This window comes from Arvicanthis niloticus, chromosome 1 (assembly GCF_011762505.2).
Source record: "Arvicanthis niloticus isolate mArvNil1 chromosome 1, mArvNil1.pat.X, whole genome shotgun sequence".
Classification (NCBI taxonomy): Eukaryota; Metazoa; Chordata; class Mammalia; order Rodentia; family Muridae; genus Arvicanthis; species Arvicanthis niloticus.
This window is the reverse complement of record NC_047658.1, coordinates 44,347,863-44,372,076: the sequence shown is the minus strand read 5'-3', so window position 1 is coordinate 44,372,076 and position 24,214 is coordinate 44,347,863. Positions and strand designations below refer to the sequence as shown.

Genomic DNA, 24,214 nt, shown 5'->3' with positions numbered 1-24,214 from the left:
CCTACCTGCCTGCTGATCATTCTGTCCTTCCTCCTTATGAGTTGGAAAGGACTGTTGTTTCTTTTTTGGGTATCCTTTTCCTTTTTCCCCTCTTGCAATGCAAAAAATAAATAAATAAATAAATAAATAAATAAATAATAACAAAAATATCTCTTGGGAGACCTATCTCTATACAACAGTGCCTTGCAGTGAACAGCAAGGTCTTTACCCACGTCAAATACTGCTTCTCAGCGTTAATGTACCTATGATGTCCTGGATTTTGTAATTCTAATACTTAGAAGGATGTGGAAGGAGGATGAGTGTGAGTTTAGCCTGGGCTATACCACCAAACCCTGTCTTGTAAACAAAACCAAGCAAACCATTGTAATAGGATACAGCTGTCTGTCAAGGTACTTATGGGATGCTTCTTATGAGTTGCTTTTTTTCAAAAGTTCTATTTGAAAAATTACTTAACTCTCTCTCTCTCTCTGTGTGTGTGTGTGTGTGTGTGTGTGTGTGTGTGTGTGTGTGTGTGAAGTTATTCATGTGAAGGTCAGAGGACAAATTTCAGGAGTTGAATCTTTCTTTCCATTCTGGCTCAAACTCAGGTCATAAGGCTTGTGCAACAAGTACCTTTAAAGTTCCTTTTCCTATTGAGCCACCCCACCAGCCCAAAATTTCAACCTTTTTATCCCCCACAGATTTGTTTCTTTGTAGTGTCACTCTAAAGCTTAGCTATTCCTACTTCAACTATTCAAAAATAGAAGACTCTCAAGTTGTGTTAACAGACACTCACTGTCTCCTAAGGCCCACTTCCAGAGAACACAGTCATGTTAATACTGTGACACCCTTGTAAGGAAATTCTCCTTGGTGGAGCTTCCCATTGTAGATAGTTTGATATGGTGAAAAAAACAACACACTGAGGGGAGCAAGGGTTACTATGTGATTTTGGTAATGAACCCACTGTGTGTTTGTTTTGTTATCCAATGGGGGTCCATGGCCAACATTCAAGTAAGAAACTGTAGCAATATCCATTGGCATTTTCTACAGTGAGCATTACATTAGTATTAATAATTTTCTATTTTTTTGTATGGAAAGTATAGATCTCTATAATACTTAAAATTAAAATTGTTTAATTCAAGTAAATTAACTGTAACCAGTAAAAGTCACTATGGTTTTTTTCCCCCTAAACATAGACCTTATGATTGTTGTTTCTTTGTGTGAGTGAGTGGTGGGTATGTTCAAGAATGTTTAGTGATTCGGAGATGAACAGCGCCATATCACAGTTACAGATGGTAGCCTTTGCTTACAGGAGCCAGGCTCCCACAAACAGTGGCAATGTTTAGATCGACTTTTCTCTGCCTCTGTATGCTGTGATGCTCCGGAGTCTGACTTCTCCTCTGCCACAGCACATACACCCACAGGCTTTACCCAACCTTCAGGTAACTTCAAAGATGGGGTAAATGGAGCCTCAAAGATGAATATGCTTTCAGAAGAGCCAGCCTCCCTCAAGGACAGGCTGCCTAACTCATTGTTTTTTGTTTTTTTTTTTTTTTTTTATTGGCAAAGCAACTATAAAAAGAATCATCAGATCCAAGGCAGGGAGAGTGAACTTTCACAGAAAGGAAGACATAAGTCTAACAGAAACCAGTCCCATCTATGTGTGCATCTGTTATAATAAAACTAACAATGCCAGCAAATGACAAAGCACAGGAATCCTATCATGGGCCCCTCAGCACAGAGTTAGTTGTGAGCTCTATGCCCAGTTTTTATTTGTGTGCTGAGGATCTCATGTCTTCCTGCTTGAATGACAATCCTTTTACCCAGCCAGCCATCCTCCAGACTCTGTTGTTAATGAAATGAAAATAAAAGTATGAAGAACAGATGAGTATAAATTATCCATTTTGCACTGTTTCAAAGAAATCATTTTCTTAATGGATATATTCCATTTCAGCGTGGTTGAAGGGACTTTGTTTCATAGAAACTTAGTTTGCAAAGGTTGGGAATAAGATTTCATGCTCCTGTTTTGATCTGCCACACAGTCATGCCTCAGTCCCAGATGGTGTCTTAAAGTGGCTCTGACAACCTACTGGTTTATTAGTGGCTTTGAGGCAGTGAACAATCCAGGCTGGAATATTTCTCTGGACAAATTGCAGCCCACGTCGTTGATCTGCTTTTACAGCCAGGCTTGACACATTCACCGTTCCTTCCTGTTCGCCCACTTCCTCGGCCTCTGAGATTTACAGCTTTTCAAACTACAGCACTCTTTCCTGCCCCTTGCATTTAAGTTAAAAGCTGACCAGTCTGTAATATAAAACATGGAATTATGGTAATGAGGAAGAGGTTAAAAGCTATCACGGCAAGTCAGAGTTGGGCCAGTTTGGCTGACTGATATGGTAAAATTATGTGTTGAATTAAAACATTAAAATGTTGTGGGATTAATGGAGAAAGACAAGAACAGGAGGTCAGAAACAATGCTAAGTCAGCACTTTAACAGCCTGTGGTAAGAAAGGGAAGCTTTAATAAATGTCTGTTGCAGGGGAAAAAAAATAATAAAAGTAATTTAGTCTCTGTTTCCTTCGGGTAAGTAGAACTGTGGAATTCTCAAGCTCAGACCCAGGAAATCCATTTATTTTGGTTGTTTTCTATACAGGGGAAGGATAAAGGTTATAAAATAATTAACCAAAGAGACAGGTTTTATCGTTTGAGATTTGGGGTGTGTGTAGTTTTTCTTTCCCACTGGCAGTGATTTGTTTGACCATTCATTTATTCACCAATACAGACACCTCTTGAGTTGTAGGCAGGCTTCAAAGCAGTGACGGTTTATTACTGAATTACAGAGGTGAATCTCCTGCCCTTTAGCACTAAATTCTGGGCAGCTGCAGTGAGCCTACCATTGATATGAAGGTTGTGAATCCCAGAAACCATTCACATGAACTTGGGCATCTGATAAAAGTAGACAGAGTTCCAGAAACAGAGTGATGTATACAGAGATTTGTGAGGAGTCCAGAGTCAGACAGAGAAGGCTGGAGTGATGATCATAGAATGGACCCAGTAGCTTGCCATGTAAGCATGATAAGCTCACATCCAATAACCCAGGTAAAAGCCAGAAGCACAGTGGGAGTTGCTGCAATCCCAGCACTGCTATCGGGAGGTGGAGGCGAGAACATACCCAGGAGCTTAGGTTCTGCTCAGCTTAGTGCATGCCACAGACAAACAACAAAGAAAGTTTGTCTGAACCATGGTAGCAGGTGAGGACCAACAAGTGAAGCTTTTTTCTAATCTCCACAAGCATCCCATGGCACACATACTTAGGAAGTGGGCACAAACATAGGCAGGCATCTAGAGAGATGAGCTCTTTTGTTGTGTAGAAACTTGATGGGGAAACGGATGATAATGTCTCTGGATAAAGTTGGTGGATAGAGCAGGGCTTGTAGCCGTGGAATCCTGTCAAGTGGGTGAATATGGCAGTTTCTCTCTAGGTGTGCATACACAGGTGACCATTCTGCCTTTATTTCTACAAGGTGAACCTATGAATTGTACCAGTATTCCTATCAACTTCATTTGCTAGGATCCGAAGCTAGAATGTGCATTTTCTGAATCCCCATGGATTCTAGGGGTTGAATATCCCGATTGCCCAAAGAGGGTCATTAACCTTGCACAAAGAATAAAACACCATATCCCAATGACAGCAATTCCTCCTTAATGCTAATTAATCAGATTTCTTATATGGGATGTTTGAGTGGTTACACTTCATATAGTTTCTTACAGCAAAGCAATTTTATAATAGTGTTATTTCTTTATCTCATTTTATTAATAAACAGATCATTGGGTATTCTGGCCCATCTTCATAGGGTATAGTGAGATTAAACATTACTTTACATTTCTTAGGTTAATGTCTCTGATGTCTTTATTGATGAATTTATGTTACCTTCAAGCAATCTTGGCAATTAAAACTACTTTTGTTGGTGTAATTTACCACAGGTAAAACAATAGAATTTCTATACCCCAAGATTGATAAATAGAATCTAGGAGTCAAAACCCATTTTTTTTTTTAAGTAAAGCTTTTTTACTAAGCAATGTCATTTATTTCTATTGTTAGTTATATTGTATATATATTAGTTATAGTGTATATAATATGTTGTATATATTAGTTAGATTGTATAGATTGTATATTATATTGTATAGTTATATAGTTACATTGTAACTTTTGTGTTAAAAGGAAAGAGTTGAGTAGTTGCAGTAGAGACAATGACCAACAAACCACAATAACTTTTGCTTCATCATAAAAAGAGTGTTCTCCATGACAGAACATCCTGGGTTCTGCCCATCATAAGTTGACAGGCTAACCCCATGGCCTTCCCATATCAGGTAGAGAGGTTTATCTTGTATCCTTTTATGGCTGCTACAGGTCTATCCTGCATCTCCTTATAACAGGTAGCAGGGGAAAAGAAAACACAGAGTCCTAAAAAATACCAAAAGCTTTTGTTGAACTTAAGTAGGGAAAAAAACTAATCAAAATTGTTTTGGATATTCTCTGAGAGTGGTACAGTGCAGGAATGGAGATGAAATGTTCAAAATGCAATGTATGAAGTTTTCAAAGGATTAAGAATTATTTAAACAAATAAAAGGGATCTCAATTTGTCTTTTCAAGATTTTGAGTAATAAATGCATTTTAAATTAATTTTAAAAATTGTATTTCTTAGCTCTTGACGAGTTCAGATTGGCTTCATGAACAAAGAGCAGAAGCTCTTACAATGTGCTAAAAAAGAAATCCCCTGCCCCAGATCTTTGGCAGATTTTACGTATTAGCAGATAACTAGGAATTGGTAACCATGCAACACGTTCAGCAATGGCAGTTTTAAACTACACAAATAAATAGACAAAAAGTTTTCAGTTTGATTAATTTAGAAAAGAAAATGTGTTCCTCTTCCAAACTAGTATCCTTAACAATGTAGAATAAGACTCTTAAGTATACATGTGTACACACTCCTCTAATATTAAGAATATGGGAGTTTGTAGATTTCTAAAGATGGCATAAAACACTTGATATTTCCTTCTCTATTAAGCACATTTGATTTCCCATGGATTTGCTTATGAACCAAAACTCTAAGTTACCCCTCCCTTCAGTGTAGTATTACATTTTATTTCATAGACTTCTTATTGCTATAGAAAATATTATTTTGATTAAAAACACAGAAAGTAAATATATTTGTATTATAATTTGTCTCTACTAGAAATATTTGTGAATTTATATCTAAAATAATAGCCTGTTCTATAATTGGGGTTCACTTTATATAAATAGCAAGTAAAAATGTATACATGTTTAATTTTAGAGTCATTTGTTCATATGTGAATTTTGGTCCTGAATTTAAAAAGCAAGAATAGACTGGCAGTTTACTTTTTCCTATTTTAAGTGTGAGGGAGACCATAGTTGTGCCAATTTATTACACTGGAAAAGAATTTTGTCTTTGTATCTGTGTGGCCCCAAATTACCATTGCTTTCCTTACTGTACATAAGATTACCTATCCCTTGTTTTCTGCTAATGCACAAAGTCCCTTGAAAAGTTAATATAAAAATCTGCTTTAGCTTATTGTGAGAGGGAGTGCTTCTATTCTTTCCAAAAGTCTTGAATATTCATCATATTCATAATTGTACAGAGTCTCTGAGAATTGTATAAAATAATTAAATCTTGGCGCTTCTATAGCCTGCCTCCCCTTTCCCCCAGTGCATTGCATTCCTGGCTTCTCCACCCACCTGCATTCTTAAACTTAGATTGTGTAGTCCAGGCAAAGCCAGAGTTTTTCAGTGTGGAAGCAAACAAATGGCTGAGCACCTAAGCGCCCCTCCCCACTTTGGAGGGTTTGCTTCTGTATTTCAATGTGTTGGAGATTTTCGGCAGCTCTACACCATTGGCTCTTAAGAGGCAGAAAACCTGCAATTTACAGCAGATGGGTCCAGCCCTTCCTGGCAGTGCGGCAGAGATGGGATCAATCAACAACACTTCATGCTCCATTTGTCCATAAGGAACTCACCTGGGGAAGCCTGCCTATTAGGAAAACCCCCTCAACGTCTTTCTGTAACTAAACAGTTGCCAGTTGGCTTTAGTCAATTGGGAAGGAAGAAAATGGTTTCTGCATTCCCTCTTCCCCCACATGTGGTTGTCTTGACTTTTTTCTTTCTGTGTGTGAACTCCTGATCCTTTACTTAGGACAGGGAAGACACAGAAAAACACAATTCTGATGCTCGTTTCCAGTTCATGCTACCCATATTCCTAACTCTTTACGGTCATTTTATGAGCCTTATTTGGCAAAGACCTAACATCTTTTTTTTTATTGTTGTTGTTCCTTATACTTTGTTATTGCCCCTTCTTTTCATTTTCTTTAATGAAATCGAGTCCTTAATTTCGAGCACATTAGGCTGAGAAACTATCCTGAGACAGGAGAGCTCTGGCAACCTTCCCAATAAATAACCTGTGTCCACAGCGAAGTTTGGGGCTGGGGAAATATGTATGAAACGGGGGCTTTGGAAGTTCACCAGGGCCTTGCATTAATCTCTGCTTTCTCCTGAAATGTGTTTAGGTGTAAAGTGGATATCTCAGCGCTCCCACTGAAGCAAGACAACTGCTTGGAGCTGCCTCTGGAGAGCTGCCAGGGGGCTCTCCTCATGCTGATCACCTTGACCCCCTGTACTGGAGTCTCCATCTCTGATCTCTGTGTTTGCCCTTTAGAAGACCCCAGTGAAAGACAGCAGATTTCCCAGCGATATGTGAGTGCATTACATTGTCACTTTAACCCTTCCCCTGTCTCTCTATCCAGCAACTTGCACTTTTACTTTGAAATCAAGTTTATGTATTGGAATAAAAAGTACCAAGAGAGGCTGGGCGGTGGTGGCGCACACCTTTAATCCCAGCACTTGGGAGGCAGAGGCAGGCGGATTTCTGAGTTCAAGGCCAGCCTGGTCTACAGAGTGAGTTCCAGGACAGCCAAGGCTATACAGAGAAATTCTGTCTCGAAAAAAACAACAACAATAACAAAAAACAAACAAACAAACAAAAAACCCAAAAGTACCAAGAGAGAACACTGTTGCAAATTTAATTCCCTGTCTCACAAAACAAGAAAACAGACCTAAGAGTTAATGTATTACCGAGATGGTGAAAGGAGACTTAGAGTTTGTCTTGCTGTTTAAAAAACAAAACAAAACAACAACAGCAGCAGCAACAAGAGCAAAAGTCAGTGTTTGAATGTTGCTGTAGGATACTGGGATTCTCTAGGCAGACTAGGTTAGCCTGTGTGTGGATATGAGTGGAAATTTGAACTGAAAGAAGTTTGTGAGAGAAAAATTTCAAAGTAACTTTAATTGCTCTGCATTTTTATATAGAAGGCTTTAGTGGGGTCAGGGGGGCCCTGAGCCTAGATTAAAGCATGAGATACATAGGAAGGACTTTATTCTGTACCACCTTGATGGTGACATCAGTGTATGATTGTCTCTAAGTACTGCCATGTGTGGAATGGCATGTTTAGCCTTTATTTGTCGGTTTCCTTCTTGTACTATGGCCTTGTAGGTGTCTTCATTTGCATCCCTTTTCTTAGTTTGTTTCTGATCTGATCTTGATGAATCAATGCATGCTCTTTATTTCTATCCCTGGAAGAAAGCAGAGGCCTGCAAATGAACAAAGGTAAATCTTTATTGAATGACCTCATTGTTCTCAGGATAGAGGTTAGTGTCTCCGGAAGTGTTCGTTGTGCAGGTATATTGGGTAAACTGAAAAATTCAAAAATTCTTCATTTTCATGAAGGAAAATCTAGACCTATACCTTGTGCCAGCACAGGGTCTGCATGCTGATTTGTTATAGTCAGAAGGAGTGTAGACAGAATTTACTATCATTATCTTCTCTGAGCCTTTTATTTAGGAGAATGGAAAATGAAAATGACTTTTTTCAAGAGGACAAATTGTGAAATGTATGAGGCATGTTTTATATTTATAAAACAATATTTGTGGCATCATAACGGCTGTTTTGAAGAATGTCTTATGATTTGAGACTGCTAGGAAAGCGGACATTCTACTTTCCCCAGTGAGCCAGTGTCTGTGTGAGAGAAAGAGTACACTGTCATACTCACTTTATATATAGCTTATGCTAGCCTAGAACTGACTGTGTAGCCCAGGTAGCCCCACATTCCAATCTTCCCACCTCTGCCTCAACACTGGGACCACAGGTCTTCATGCCCACCACCCTGGCAGAGTAACTATTTATATAAAACATTTCTACCTTTACATTATAGAAATATTCATTTCTAGCCTAATGTCAGATTCCTGCCTGAAGCTCATTTCCTTGTCCTTGGCCAATGGAATTTGACATTAGGCTAAAACAAAGAATTTCAGGCAGGAATCTAAATCTTAGGCTAGAACAAAGAAGTAATTTCAGGCAGGAATCTAAAACCTAGGCTAGAACAAAGAAGTAATTTCAGGCAGGAATGCAAATCTTAGGCTAGAACAAAGAAGTAATTTCAGGCAGGAATGTAAATCTTAGGCTAGAACAAAGAAGTAGGCTTCAAGCATGAAAATGACTTTGGGATAGGACAGGGAAGTAGGCTCAGATATTTTGGTCATTCTGATAAGCCCTTAGAAACAATGATCCGGGGATTTTGTTTATTGACATGCTTGTTATTTGACTATTTGTGTTTATTGTCTTGCTTGTTCCTTGACTATTTGCTAGCTCCTCAACCTAGAACTGACCTTAATGTCTGCATGTAATTAAAATGATATGAAAGCAAATTGGGAAAAAAAACATAAAAAATAAATAAAATTAAAAATAAAAATATAAATATAAATATAAAACCAGAAATATTCATTTTAAAAGCTTCCATATAGTTAAAAAACTATCTGGTTGGTTTGTTTAGAGTAAACATACACTGAGAAAAGTATTTTCAATAGTTCTGAGAGTTGACTCATATGAGACTAGGTTAAACATATTTAATATTAAACTTTTGCTATTTTTCCCTTACATGCCCAAATAGCAAAGGTTTTTTACCATTTTCTCATTTTACCATTTTCAATAGGTAGCTTTTGTAGGCATGAGAATTGGTACTTGCTTATCCCTGATACATGTTTTTTTTTTTTCTTTTAATGGATGCTGTGTACTTACAGACATCCAAACACTGCTGAGTCTGCTTCACAATCAGGAGTAGCTATATTAAATGTACTTCATCTATGGATCATGCTAATTAAAGACTAGAGGGAATATGACTACAGGGCGGTACCAGAAGCCCATTTCCTCATTTACTGAATGGACCAGGTTGAGTCTTAGATCAGAAGACTCTGCCTCTTTCCATCCCTGATTTCTTTCTCTTGGTAACAAGCATTTACGACGGGATGAGGGTGAGCCCTATGGTACCCATAAAGTTTATAAAATAACAAAATCTGCTTGATATTGCCTTTAAAGGTGATCTAAAAGTTTCATTTAATGAGAAAAGGCAGGGGAGAATGAGTGTAATTCCACCCACACATTTTCCCTATGGGATATCTATGCTAGCACCAGGGGGCAATGCTAAAAGCAGATTGTGAGTGTTTCTAATTTGTTTATTTTGAGGCTGCAGTTAATTAATTCTCAGTTAATTTTCTTCTAATCTGGCTGCGATACATGCCTAATGGCCCCGGTGCTTGACACAAGACAGCTTTGCAACTCTTCTAAGAATTTTTTGAGTAAGGAGGAGATAAGTCTGAAGCATACTTCTGGGGGAACTTCAAGGCAAACGCACACTTGTGTTTAACTTCCTTTGTTTCCACAGGCCTTACAGAACTCTCTGAAGGATGTGAGAGATGTGGGGATTCTTCAGGTGAAGGTTCTGAAGGCCGCAGACCTGCTGGCAGCTGATTTCTCAGGTAAAGGACACAAGGCCCTTCCTTCACTTTTGTTTTCATTGCTTGTCTTGCTTCCTAGTAAGCTTCAGGCAAAACAAGACATCAAGTAAGTAGAAATAACTATCTCGTCCCTTTGAATAAAGTAATAGGAGGAAAAGCACACCCGGGAGCAATTGTCTTCTCACGATGCACTTTGCAGGAAATAAACTCTGTTCAAGTAATTTTACTCAGATGTACTCATGTGGTAGCTCATTTGAGATTCCAAATACTCACGGATCAATAGCCTCCCGGTTTGAGCTTTTTGTCCTTGCATGTGTCTGTACCTCGCATTGCTGCAGACCCTCTGATGTCTCTTGTCCCTTCACAAGCCCACCCTCATGCTCACTTTGCTGGTGAGTACTGCCATTCGTTCATCAACAGGCAATGCTGGGTCCTGGTTGGTCTGAGCATCACTGTATCAGTGACCAGAGTTAAGGACCTGGGACTGCTTTCTACTTTTTTGTTACACTTAAGGAACAGTCCCCTGGCATTTTGTAAACTTGGGCTTTCAGAAGGAAGTCCGAGTAGTCCTTATTTGTGCCACAGTGGGGCTCTTCAACATGTATGGTCTTGTAGATATGGTGAAGTCCAACCAATCACTTCCCATCCATCACCACATCAAATCTGAAAACAGTGTAGGCAACCTTTTACCTCTCCTGTCATTCGATGCTCATCAGGCCCCTGAAATGACCGTGGATGATACAGGTCTTTCAGGCCACTGAACATTATCCAAAGAGCACTTTGGATAGTTAAAAAAAAAATAGAGATATAAACCTAATATGAGCTTTTGTAAATACCAAGAGGTAATGTGAAGCTCTTTTTTAAAAATGTTAATTAGTAAGGAGATGCTATTTTGCTTTTTAAAAGTATTCAAAGTTCTTAGTAGATTATGTTAAAACGGGGATAGTATCAAACAGTGAAGAGAGCAGTAATACTGAAAGTTTTGACTAAACACTCTAATGTTTTCTGTGTATTATTGATAAGCAAATTATAACTATCAAAAATTGAGGCAAAGTGACTTGTCTTTAGATAAATGTATGCTTAGACCATATGAATCTCTGCTTTCAGAATTAAATTGCATTGTTTGTTTCTTAGGCTCTCAGGCTTCTGGGTTTTCCCACCCATTGTACTATTTTTAGGAGACAAAGCTGACCTAACCCAGAGCTGTAATGTAACTTTGTGTTGGTTTTCAAACTAGACTCAAAGCTTGTAGCAGAGGCTGCCTCGACCTCCCAAAATATGACCTGTTAGCCCCTCCCTCTATTTTTAGTAATGTAACTGTTCTATATGAAAAGGAATGGATTTCAGTTATAGAGAGGGGGTACAGTCAATATTTAAAAGAGGTCAGCAACAAAGATATCCAGTGGAAACTCAAGTATTATTGCCATTATAATAACTATTATTAGTTACCATTTCTGATAATTAGAATAGAACAACAAAACAATGGCATCCCTTTATAATGGGTCAGAAGATTCACTCAATGTCAACTGTACTAAGAGAAATGGAGAAAGAATGAACTGTTTATACTTCCTGCCCAGTATTAGCTGGTCAAACTTACTTTGTTATGGCTAATCAGAAATGAATTTATGTGCACAAACTCCTACCACTAGCTGAGAAACTGTTGATATGTAATAGGTACTGAAAGAGAAGGAGAGGGAGAGGGGGAGGAAGAGAAGGAGAGGAAAAGGGAGGGAGAGGGAGAGGGAGAGGGGGAGGGAGAGGGAGAGGGGGAGAAGGAGAGGGAAAGGGAGGGAGAGAGGGAGGGAGAGGGAGAAAGGGAGAGGGATGGGGGAGAAGGAGAGGGGAAAGGGAGGGAGAGGGAGAGGGAGAAAAGGAGACGGAAAGGGAGAGGGAGAGGGGGAGGGAGAGGGGAGAAGAAGAGGGAGAGGGAGGGAGAGGGGGAGGGGGAGGGAGGGGGAGAAAAGGAAAGGGAAAGGGAGGGAGAAGGAGAGGGAGGGGGGGAGGGGGAGGGGGAGGGGGAGGGGGGAAGGGAAGACCAATACTATTTGGCAACATAAACTAGACTCAACGCAGAGAACACTCAAAGGTGGAGTAGGTAGAGAGGTAAGGGTCCAGAGGGTGGATGTAGACAAAGTTGGGATGATGAATATGATCAAAATATATAATATTCTCAAAGAATTAATAAAATATTTAAAAACTAAGCATGTTGATTCTGTATGTAAGTAATATTGTCTGAAGAATGATGATGTTCATTTTAGACAGGGTGAAAGGGACCTTTCTTTCCTTTTCACATTTTTCTGTCTGTTCATCCGTCTATCTTTTTATTTTTAAATTGAATATTTTAATTACATTTCAGATGTTATCCCTTTTACCCATCCCCCCACCCCAGGAACTCCCTATCCCATCTCCCCTCCTCCTGCTTTTATGAGGGTATGCCCCACTCACCCACCCACCCACTCCCACCTCCCTGCCCTCCAATTCCTCCACACTGGGGCATCCAGCCTTCATGGGACCAAGGACCCCCTCTCCCACCATGCCCTACAAGGCCATCCTCTCCTACATATACAGCTGGAGCCATGGGGCCCTCCCTATGTGCTCCCAGGGTGGTGGTTTAGATTCTGGGAGCTCTGGTTGGTTGGTATTGTTGCTCTCCTCATGGGGCCACAAACCCTTTCAGCTAATTTAGTCTTCTCTCTAACTCCTCCATTGGGAACCCCATGATCAGATCAATGGTTAGCTGTGAGCATCTACCTCTGTATATGTCCGACTCGGGCAGACCTCTAAGGAGACAGCTATATCAGGCTCCTGACAGCATGCACTTCTTGACATCCACATCAGCATCTACCTTTGGTGACTGCACATTGGCTGGATACCCAGGTGGAACAGTCTCTAGACGGCCCCTCCTTCAGTTTCTGTCCCATACTTTGTCTCCATATTTGCTCCCATGAGAACTTTGTTATTCCTTCTGAGAAGAACCGAAGCACCCACACTTTCTTCAAATAACCCTAATAAAAAGTGGGGTACAGAGCTAAACAAAGAATTCTCAACTGAGAAAATTTGAATGGCTGAGAAGCACCTAAAGAAATGTTCAACATGTTTAGTTATCAAGGAAATGCAAATCAAAACAACCCTGAGATTCCACCTTACATCAGTCAGAATGGCTAAGATCAAAAACTCAGGTGATAGCAGATGCTGGTGAGGATGCGGAGAAAGAGGAACACCCCTCCATTGTTGGTGGGATTGCAAGCTGGTACAACCACTCTGGAAATCAGTCTGGTGGTTTCTCAGAAAATTGGAAATAGCATTACCGGAGGACCTAGCTATACTACTCCTGGGCATATACCCAGACGATGCTCTAACATATAACAAGGACATATGCTTCACTATGTTCATAGCAGCCTTATTTATAATAGTCAGAAGCTGGAAACAACTTAGATATCCCTCAACAGAGAATGGATACAGAAAATGTGGTACATTTACACAATGGAATATTACTCAGCTATTAAAAACAATGAATTCGTGAAATTCTTAGGCAAATGGATGGAACTAGAAAGTATCATCCTTTGTGAGGTAACCCAATCACAAAAGAACACACATGGTATGCACTCACTGATACTTGGATATTTGCCCAAAAGCTCGGAATACCCATGCTACAACTCATAGACCACACGAATCTCATCTGTCTATCTTAAAGATTGCTTATTACTTAAAAGTAATAAGTATGTAACCAGGAGACCTAGCACTCTGAATTTGTTTCCCCTGATTCAGAAATCTGGATGAAGCAGAAGCTGAGGTGATTCACAGAACTCCCTGTTGCTGTGTTTGCAGTGAGTAGTGATCCCTGTACCATGGAAGGAGCAGGGACACATGGCAAAATCTGTAGGCAGTTCTCTGATTTCAATGTCACCCTCTTCTGACTTTAAAATCACTCCTCTCTTTGTGAGTAACAATGGAAACATCAGCCACTCAAATCTCTTCCCATCAAATTAAAATACTTATAATTTATTATTAATGATTATAGAGTTATAACAAATTAAAATGAAGATGTTGGTTTTTAGAATATTGGGATAAAAATATATGCAATGAAGTAGATGTCTCATAAAACATTTCCTTATATAAAGAACTAAATCACTGGGTAGGTTCTCAGATGTCACAGAAGGTATCAGTAATATTATCAGTATACCATCAATGTCACCTAAAGTCATAGAGACTCTAACATAGACTTACTTTTTTGACTACTGCATTCTCAAAGAAATTGTATATTTTATTCTTTGTCTATGTGTGTGTAAGTGTGTGCACAGTTGCTCACAAGAGAGAGAGAGAGAGAGAGCAATGGTACATGCTTGCTGTGGTACACTTAGAGCACAATTTTTAGTAGTCAGTTCTTTCCTTTCACCAGGTGGATTCTGGGGAAAAAACTTGGATCATCAGGTTGGAGCAGCAAGCTCTTTTACCCACTGAGCTATCCTGCTAACTCTATTAATGCAGTGTTTTATAAACTAATAATAGAGAGAGTGATTGATGTTATTCATTACGAGTGAATTTAAATTTCCATGCATCTTGGTATTTATTTATTTATTTATTTATTTATTTATTTATTTTTGAGTTGTTGAACTTTCTTTGTACATAAGTGAAGACAGCTCGGGATGTAGCTCAGGGCCTAATTTGCATGAAGCTCTGGGCTCAGTCTTCAGCACTGCATAAACCAGCTGTGGAGGTGCAAGCCAGTAATCCCAGCACTGGGCAGGAGAGGGCTGCAGGCTGAGAAGCTTCATCCTGCTCTTCAGGAGACAGGCAGTTCAAGGCAAGCATGGATTACAGGAGACCCTGTATCAGAGAGAAAAGTTTTAAAGACATGTGTATTTGAAAGACATGCATGATGGAACATACCTAAAAATGTCCATCCTCAGGAGACAGAGAAGCGGAGAACAGAATACAGCAAATCTGAAGCGAGCCTGGGTTACACAGGGAGACCATGTGTTAAAACAATGAGCCAGTAGTCTCTCTCAGATCTCGTCCCTTAAAAATTGGTGAAAGTTCTTTTCAACTCCTTGAGGTCCATACTAACATTACCTTTGGGCATCCATATGCAGTTATTCTAATAAAAGCCTGTTGGATATGTTTATAAGGTTATATGACAAATTCTGTGAACGTAGGGAAGTTGGGTGCTTTAAAGCATTGGGCTATGAAGTCTGATGTCCTTACTTGTCTAGTCACAAGGCCATAGCCTTGACTCATGGAACAAACAATGTACTGCATGTTCCAGTCCAGGTGAACAGAGCTATGTGTAGTGTTTGATAAGACCAACATAATTTACCCAGCTTTTTAGAGGAAAAAGTATAAACCCATAAACTAATGACTTAAAAGAGAGTGGCAGAGAGGCTTCCCTGCCCCCACTGTCTTTTTTTCTGGACAAAGCTGAAATGATGGAGGACCTTATTCTCTAGCTATGGCGGAAGCCCCAGCAGAGACTGGTGCTGTATGTTCTCACCTGTATGGGGCATATGAAATGTTGGAAAAAGTTAAGGAATCATGCAAAATGCACCTCACAGACTATGTAAAGATAAAGTATACAGTATGTTAATAGAAAGGCATTTGAGAACTGAAGAATTTTCTAGCCAGAATTATCCATTAAGAACACTTCTCTTATATTTGAGAGAAGTCAGTGGTGGAAACAAAAGAGCAGACAGTCTTGCATGCTCAAGCCACATGCTCAGAATGACTGTGGGGTGGTATAACCTGAGGAGTCAATTCAACAAATCAGTTTAGAAACCATCATAGCGCACAGGCTTGGATTCAGCATTTAGTCCTAGCTCCACTCTCATACTCATCTCCCTTTCTGTTAATTAAACATTCTCTTCATGAATTTAATTATTCTCCTTGTTTTAAAAAGTCCTCTAGATGAGACATTTTTAACCTCCATGCCTTGTTCTTTGTACTCCAACCTTATGAATGGCCCTGGGTTGACCCATGAATCCTAGTCTAAGATAGAGGAGGAAGAAACTTGGGAAGCATTTCTTTGCAAGAGTGATCATTCTGTACCTAAAGGAGAACAGAACGATGCTGTATAGATGGATGATACAGCGTGGACCTCACTGTGCTGTGCTTGCTCTTTTTCTGCTGTATACTCCTGTCCTTGTGCTGAGCTGTACATCTGGGGGTTTACAGGAGGCGATGGAGGGCCCAGACCTGGAATTACTATTTTTAGCCATTGTTGGCATCTACTTGCCCTTCCGTAACCTCACAGGAAATTTTACTTTATTCTTGAGAGATTTGAACGTATTTTGTTATAAAAACTAGCCACAGTCCACAAAAGGTTTCCGACTATATCTGCCAAATTAAATAATCTCCAAGTGTATCTGTCAGAGGAATGTGAAGGACACCATGTCTTTGAGCAAGAAAAGCATGCTGTTATGAGCTAGCCTTATTTGATGAATAAGCAGGTTAGGACCAGCATCGTGACCTGATGCAGTCCTAGGATTCAGAAGTGTATTTAATTCCATGCCACTTCTGCTTTTCTGGGAACATAGTTTGCCTTCTCCACAGGTTTTTGAAGTTCTATTCAAGCAGAGCAAAGTCAGTCTGTTAGCACTGTGGTGACTTTTAACACTTGACCACCCAGTATCTCCCCTAGCTGGACAGACCCCTAGGAACTTAGGATCTTCAGGTACAGCTGGGTCTTTATTTTTGGCCCTCCTCCTCCTCCACTGCAGAATTCCAGATGTAGGGGCTGGCTGTATCATCTGTGTCAGGAAGGAGCCTGCTGAATCAGGAAGGGGAACCCAGTTTGCTTGTTCCTTGGCCACGCCATTAGGAGGAGCTCTTGGCACATCCAACATGACTGGATGTGTTCCCATTACTTTGTTAAGACTCTCTGTCCATTAGGCAGTGCATGCAGGCTTCCACTGGCCTACACCACCTGCCTGGGCAAGCCTACACCATTCATTGATATACTTATTGATTATGACAATCAATGCAAATTTTTTTTCCTCTTGATTTTTGTGGTTATTGCTCCTCATTTAACCGCCCCCCCTTTTATTATGGAATGGGATATACAAAGAATGACAGGTTTTAGTCGTTCTCACACTTACTGGCTTTGGGTCCACTGTGAATCTTCACATTCTCGTGAGTATTTTTAGGGATAAATCATAACCTAAATGAACATGCCTGCTCTGTATTTTATATCCAGTTAATAATATTCCCATCCTTTATTATATTTATTTTTATTAGTGTGTAGCTGACGATGGAAAATGTCAAACTCTGTCTTCTTAACCTACTGTTTATACCCTTCCTTAATTAATTGAATTACCCTTCCTTGGAATTAATTGTTCTAATCACTTTTAGCTTTATAATCACTTTGAGAAATGTACAGTTACCCTTCTAGGTTGCTTTATTCTTATTACTTCTGTTTCTATTATCTGTAAAGATGTTCTTGTACTGAGCTGTCAGACACCTGTGTTTCACACTTTGATAATCTGGAATAGTCATTTTATCTATAAAAAAACACATTTGCTGGTTCATCAAATTTTTATTATATATAACCCCCCCCCAAAAAAATGTTGGCTAAAACACCACATTAAAACTTCCCAGTACAGAGTAGAAATCTTTCAGTCATACATTATAATACTGACTTTTGAAGCATTTTTGTAAATCATAACAGTACAGTTTTTATTTTGTTGTGTTTATGGTTTTTTTTGAAATCCACTTGTATCAGAAGAGCATGCTGCCTGTAGTTATTGTTCACTGGGAATTTTAGCCAACATGCCCATTTTGTGGTTTATTTTCATTGTCTGTCTCTGGGAGCTGTATCCATAGCAATACTTTTCCTCTTAAGGATGCTCTACTTTCAGGGGGACGACTATAGTTGGAATTTCTAGAAGCTCTGTAGTAGTGATTGAATGCTTTTAATTTTCATGAGATCCTTCTGGACAGCTGAGCCCAAATCGAGGACTTTTGAAAAACACATTAAAAAACTATATAAATCTGCCTTTGGCAGCCTGTCTGTTTTAACTGCCAAAGAATGTGGAGTCCAGTTGAAATAAAGTTTGGGAAGATATAGAAGATTTGCCAGTTGTAACTTAATGGTGCCACAAGTGCCAGCGAACCCTGCTCGTGTGTGGCATCCGATGAGGTAGTGTAAGTCACTCAGGTTTTAGAGGCAGGGTCATAGTACATTCCTAATTTGTTTTAGTGGGTACTTCTTTGTGAGCCCCTACGATGTCCTGATGATATAGTGGGGATAGAAGTAGGTTCCCACCTTCCCCAGCAGCATTTGGATTATCATTTTGCTGCTGAGGTCAGTGCTGAGCCTCATCGAAGAGCACCTGACAGTACCCTATAGTAGGTGACGTGTTAAATTGAGGTGTAGAGCTGAAAAGGAACCAGCAAGCAGAAACAAGGGCCGGGCATTCCCTGCTCCAAGCCTGCAGAAGTCTGTCAAGGGCAGAAGGGATAGATCAAGTGAGACCAGAAAATAGACCCTATAGGGGAAATTTGCAGGGATGAGGCTACTGGATCACTTGGAAGTCAGGAAAAAAAATTGGAAAATTAAGGAGAGAGGAATGGCATAACCTGATATGAACTTACAAAGTTATATTCTGGCAGCTGTGGGGAGCAAGGCTTCTGCAGAGGGGCGAGGCAGTGGACAAAGAGAAATGTAAGGGAAGCGCAGAGGATGCTGGTATGTTTTGGAACTTGGGTTGTATGGAATGAGATGAAAAGAAAAAATGGCTTCCATCACAGTCCTTGGTCATTCTGTGTATGTGCTGGAATACTAAACTCTTAGAAACTTAACTGAACAGGTTTTCAGAAAATCAAGTCCCCCTTGTCCTTTGCTGTCCTCACAGTGCCAATGTGGTCTTGGCTTGTTCTAGATCACTGCTACAGCAGAGCAAAGCAACCTTTGTCTGCATAGGGCCGAGGAAGCCATAATTTTTTCCTTGAAGAGTCTTGAGACCTATTTGGCCCAGAGTCTAGAGATCATTGCTTTTCTCTGAGGTGCTGGAGATTTCAGACTGTGGGTGTCAAAGCTGTCTGTCCAATCAATGAGCAGATATATTATATGGGGGGCATCATAAAACCTAAACTAATGGCTGTAGGAGTTTGGGGGACTCCCTGGAGATTGGAGGGGGAGTCCCATGAAAAGTTTGTGTTTGAATTAGACACATGGGGGGGGTCAGTTCTCAGGGCATTGCAAGGACAGTTGTTCTCCCATGAAAATAGACATGAAACCTGTACCTCTGGAATCTAGACAGGAAAGATCACCTGGTGAGGTGCATGGTAGAATAGAAACCCCACCTTGCTGGAGAGTTGATGACTAGAAGGTAAATCAGGACAAATCACAGGGGGCAATTGTCAGACACTATAGGTTTTCAGAAAGGGCAATTAAAAATTTTCAGTATGTGATGATAAGGTTTACAAACTAATGGAAATAAAAAATAAAGCACGAAAACAGAGTTTCTAGAAATGCAGTCTGAAGTGGCTGTGTTTCCTGCTCATCCGTCCCAGCGCTCAGAGTGCTTTACACCTTGCCTCAGAAATTCTCAGTCTCCAGAGTCCTTTCTTCCAGCTTCATTCCTTGTTTTGAGGCATCTATATGTGGGTGCTCAGACTGATGGATGGGTAAAATAAATCCCATGAAGATTATCGGTCCTGACATTTAAGCCAGGCCTTACATGTCCTGGTTGCCATTGTATGCCTGTTCACAGTATGCCTCCATACATGTAGATAGTTAATTCTAGGTCTCCTCCAGCACTAGGCTCTAAGGATGCTCAACCCCCTCGTATAAAATGTGTAAAGGTTATAAACTATGCATACACATTCTCCCATATAAATTACTAATTTCCATCTTACTAATATCCGAACAAGAGGGATGGTGTGCAAATGGTGACAAAGCTGCCTCTATTGAAAGGTGAAGCTGTCATAGGAATAATTGCATATTATATGATTCATGCTTGTTAGACCCATCATGTAGGATAGGCCAAGTATATGTGTGTATATATAATACCTTCCTGACGAATTTGTCTACTTATTCTAGGAAGGATCCATCTATTTATCTTACAAAATTCCTTCCTCTGGGGAGAGCCCTTGCAGGTAGAGTCTTGGGTGAGCTTTGTGTATCTGTGTCTTGGTCAGTGTTAGGAATAGAGTAGATGTTCAGGAAATAGCATTCGAATGACTGCTATCATTTCCAAGATACCAATATATGACATTGGGTGCATCCAAATAAAGGTAAACTATCAAACTGTAAAATTGTTAACTTATTGTTTAAGGAATGCAAGTGAAATTTAAATTTCAAATAAGAGCTACTGAGTGGTACCTCATCAGGAACCTGAGCCACTAAAGTCATGTGTCATGATGATGTGCATCTGTTTATACGAGAGGTAGTCTAGAAGCTTGACAGCAAAATTGGGTGCAGTAAAATGCTCTCAAGGATGTCCAAATTCCAGTTGGCTTGTCATTATTCTTTTAGTATCATTGGGAAGCATTTGGATGGTCAAATTTTATGACAGAACATTGTCCTCAATACAAATATTCATCATTTAAATCTTGGGGAATCCTCTTTATGAAACCTTGTAATAGAAAGAAACTAACCTCCAAAGTGTTCACAAATTACTCTATAAGCAACGGCTATGTCTTTGTTTCCTCTTTGCTCTGCCTGTTTATACCGTAATATTAATAAATGCAGCATTTTAATGAGCTTTGACTGAATTATCTTCAGAGAGTTGGTGCAGTAGGCTCCTCAGAGACACATAACTGAAGTTTCTGGGTTCTGGAGAGGAGCGTGCTCCTCATTAGCTAGGACAGCTAGGCACAGGCCTGCTCAGGAGAGCTGGGCACAGCTCGAGCCCACCTGTGCCTCTGCAGGACTGCAGTGTCTCTGCCCTGCTGTGTACCAACCCCAGGGCTTTCATTAAAAGTGTCAGGTGCTTTCCCCAGAGCCAGTGCTGATGGCATGTCATGCTGCTGTCTCTTGAGGAGCAGTGCTGACACCTACTAATAGTCTGACAAACGGTTAAGTAGCTAGTAACTGTTCCAGCTCAGGCTGGGGAGGGGCTGTGCTGCTGCTTTTGAGCGTCGCAGGCAGGGCCGGTGTCTTCCTCATAGTTGGTGCTAAGGATGGAGCCCTCCTTTCTGCCACAACAGGTTCCTCTTGCACTTCTTCTCTAGAAGACTTTGCCAGGGGATCCTGACCAGAAGTAGGCAGGAAGAATGCTGGTGGATTTCTGCATCCTTGCCATTTTGCCTGTACTTTCCGTGTTTGGGATACCTTGGACCACATGCTTAGAGTACAGGCCGAAGCCATATTCATTCACGGAATTCTAAAAGGCAGAATTGATAGCAGAAATAGCCACAGTCAGGGTTTAGGGAAAAGAATGGCTCCTCTGGAACAGAATCCTGGGGAAGCAGGGGCAATCCAGGCTTTTCTCTGGGAGAAATTCGTCTGTTGCATGTGTGCAGTGGTTGATAATGTTATCACCACCTAATCATCTATTGCATGTGTGCTTTTTGGTTGATAGTGTATACATATTTTTAGCCTGGTTCTCTACATTTTTTAAGATATCAGAGGATTATGATATTATTTTATTACATTTCTCTGAAGGGGAGACAGGTCCTTCTCGTTGTTCACAGCTGACTTGCCCTGGTGCTTCCATTTTTGCTCATTGCTCCATCGGTGTAAGGGCAATGGAATTATGGAATTGGCTTTCAAAAGCTTCTTCTAGGCTCCTGAGTGTCCAGGCCATGTAGTCAGTGCAACGGGGCTGTCTGCTCTTTACTATTAAACCCGACCCACACTTTTACATTTTATCCTTTTTTTTTTTTTTTTAAGTTTTAATCTTACCCATGTTCAGGTTTGGGATAAGTTAAACTTTGTATGAAGATCCAGGTCCTTAGCCCTCCTGGTTATCTACTAAGAGAATTAGATGTAAGTTCAGCAACTTGAAGGTTGGCTAAGAGATCAGGAGGCCTGAGCGTGCTTTGCGGTAGGCCCTGCCTGCTTGTTAGATAGACATCTATATCTAAGCCCTGCATGCCCTGCTAATGTCATGTGAACACTCTGTACTCATTCTTTCTTTCCCTGACAAATGAACTCCTAAGCTTCCCTGCCAGGCCCTATGGAGGGTAATAGGTTTTTACTTGGAGACTGTGAAGCCGGTTTTAGATTGGAGGTGTCTTGCTTCTTGTGTGTATTCTTTTAGAAGATAGAAGAAAATGGGGTAAAAAAAAATGGAAGGTGAGATGTGAGAAGTGAGGTAATTTTGTGTGTGTGTACACATGTGTGTGTCTGTTCCTGTATGATGTGCCAGTATCTATGTACAAGTACAAATACCTACATGCCACAATGGTGTATGAAGGTCATAAGACAATGTTGAATGTCAGTCATCACCTTCCACGTTGTTTTAGACTGTGTGTGTGTGTGTGTGTTATGTGTCTGTGTGTATGTGTTGTGTGTGTCTGTGTGAATGTGTGTTGTATGTGTCTGTGTGTGTCTCTCTCTGTGTTGTGTGTCCCTGTGTGACTGTGTATTTTGTCTGTGTGTGTTGTGTGTCTATGTCTCTGTGTGTATATATGTATATATCTCTGTGTGTATGTGTTGTGTATGTCTGTGTCTCTTTGTGTGTTGTGTGTTCCTGTGTGACTGTGAATTGTGTATGTGTGTCTGTGTGTTGTGTGTCTGTGTGTGTGTGTATTGTGTGTCTCTCTTTGTGTGTTTGTCACTATATATCTGGGCAGCTGGCCCAGAACTTTCTGGGGCTTCTCTGGACTCTGCATCCCATTTTGCCCATGTTTTTGTGAGTTCTTGAGAATAGAACTCAGGTCTTTATACCTTCCAACCCTGTGAGGTGAAAATTCTAAATGAAAAATAAGCTCTAAATTTACTTACTAAATATTTTGTATGTTTCATAGCATCACAAACTTTAGCATATGTAGTCGCCTATGGAAATGCAGGTTATGCCTACTTAGGCAGAGGTTTAGTTCTGAAGAGCATTTCTATATATTTTTTTTTTTTGTATGTCCTGTCACAGCCTCATGAAAGTGAATGTTTTCATTGGTTTCCAAGAATAGGAGAGTTATTATCTGTATTGTCCTAAAGGAAGTTTGGAAAGGTAACAGTGTTCAGCTTTAAATGCATTGCTTGTTACTGGCATATGATCTGTGTCGCAGAGTGTGGTGGTCTTGTTTTTGTCCGTGGCGTCATAAATTGATCAGCATATGTTCCATGTCTTTTACTTCTTATGGCAGCACTTTGAATAAGAAGATCCAAAATCCTTTCCTCTAGCTCTTTAAAAAGATTTTATATAGTTTTATTAGCTATAGTTACCATATAATACAAGGGAACACCAGCATTCATCCCTGTGGTCCAACTATATAACCCTGTACCTGTGCATAAATTTCTCCATCCACCCATCCATTTTCCTTCTCTAGCACCTTCCACTATGCTTCTGCCTGGGGTTTTGAGATATATATATATCAAAAATATATATATATATATGTGTGTGTGTGTGTGTGTGTGTGTGTGTTTTCCTGTAAGTATATCTTTATACCTCCTGCTTGCCAGGTACCTGTGTAAGCCAGAAGATGGGTATTAGATTGCCTGAAACTGGAAATGGTTGTAAGTGGCCATGTAGGTGCTGGGAATTGAACTAGAGTCCTTTGCAAGAGTAGCTAATGCTCATAACTGATGAGCCAGCTCTCCAGCTCCAACTCTACTTCTTGATTCTGTCTGTACTGTATGTGAGTGAGACCTTGCAGTATCTATTTTTCTGTGAATTACATAACATATTGCCCTACAGGATCATCTGTGTAACTGCAAATGACGTGATTTAATCTTCTTTATCGTTGAGTCCTCTTTATGCCTGGGTATTATTCTGTCCTCTGTATGTACCATATTTGCTTCCTATGCTTGTTAGGTGATGGACACCTATGTTGTCTTCATATTTGGCTATTGTAAGGAATCCTGTGATGGACACAATACTCCAGAGGCTGAAACCATTTCCCTTAAATATATGCATGAAAGTAGAATTGCTGTCAGATATCTATGTATAACTGTTAAAGATATCTATGTATAACTGTTAAAGATATCTGTGTATAACTGTTAAAGCTACAATGCTTTTCCATACTGGCTTTACTAACTGGCCATCCCACTAACAGTACCTAAGACTTCCTTTTTCTCAATTATTTCTGGTGTTTGTTATTCTCATCTTTGTTTCTGTTTTCTTGAAGTACTGGAAATCAAACCCAGGGCCTTATATGTGGGAGGTGCTCTCCCACTGAATCCATCTCCAGCCCTATTGCTGCCTGTTTGATAATAGGCATTGTCACTGGGGCTAGATGATATCTCACGACGGCTTTGATTAACATGTTCCTGAA

General features: G+C 40.1%; 1 protein-coding gene across 5 annotated transcripts in view; it reads left to right on the top strand.

Annotated features, from left to right (window-relative positions):
* The window catches only part of Mctp2 (multiple C2 and transmembrane domain containing 2), a 219,887-nt gene that overhangs the window by 92,002 nt on the left and 103,671 nt on the right, over nucleotides 1-24,214 (top strand). For all 5 annotated transcript variants that reach the window (XM_076935826.1, XM_034495257.2, XM_076935828.1 and 2 more), the window contains 2 exons: nucleotides 6,562-6,748; nucleotides 9,769-9,862. In XM_076935826.1, the coding sequence (XP_076791941.1) occupies nucleotides 6,562-6,748; nucleotides 9,769-9,862 (281 nt within the window). The remainder of the gene's footprint in view (nucleotides 1-6,561; nucleotides 6,749-9,768; nucleotides 9,863-24,214) is intronic.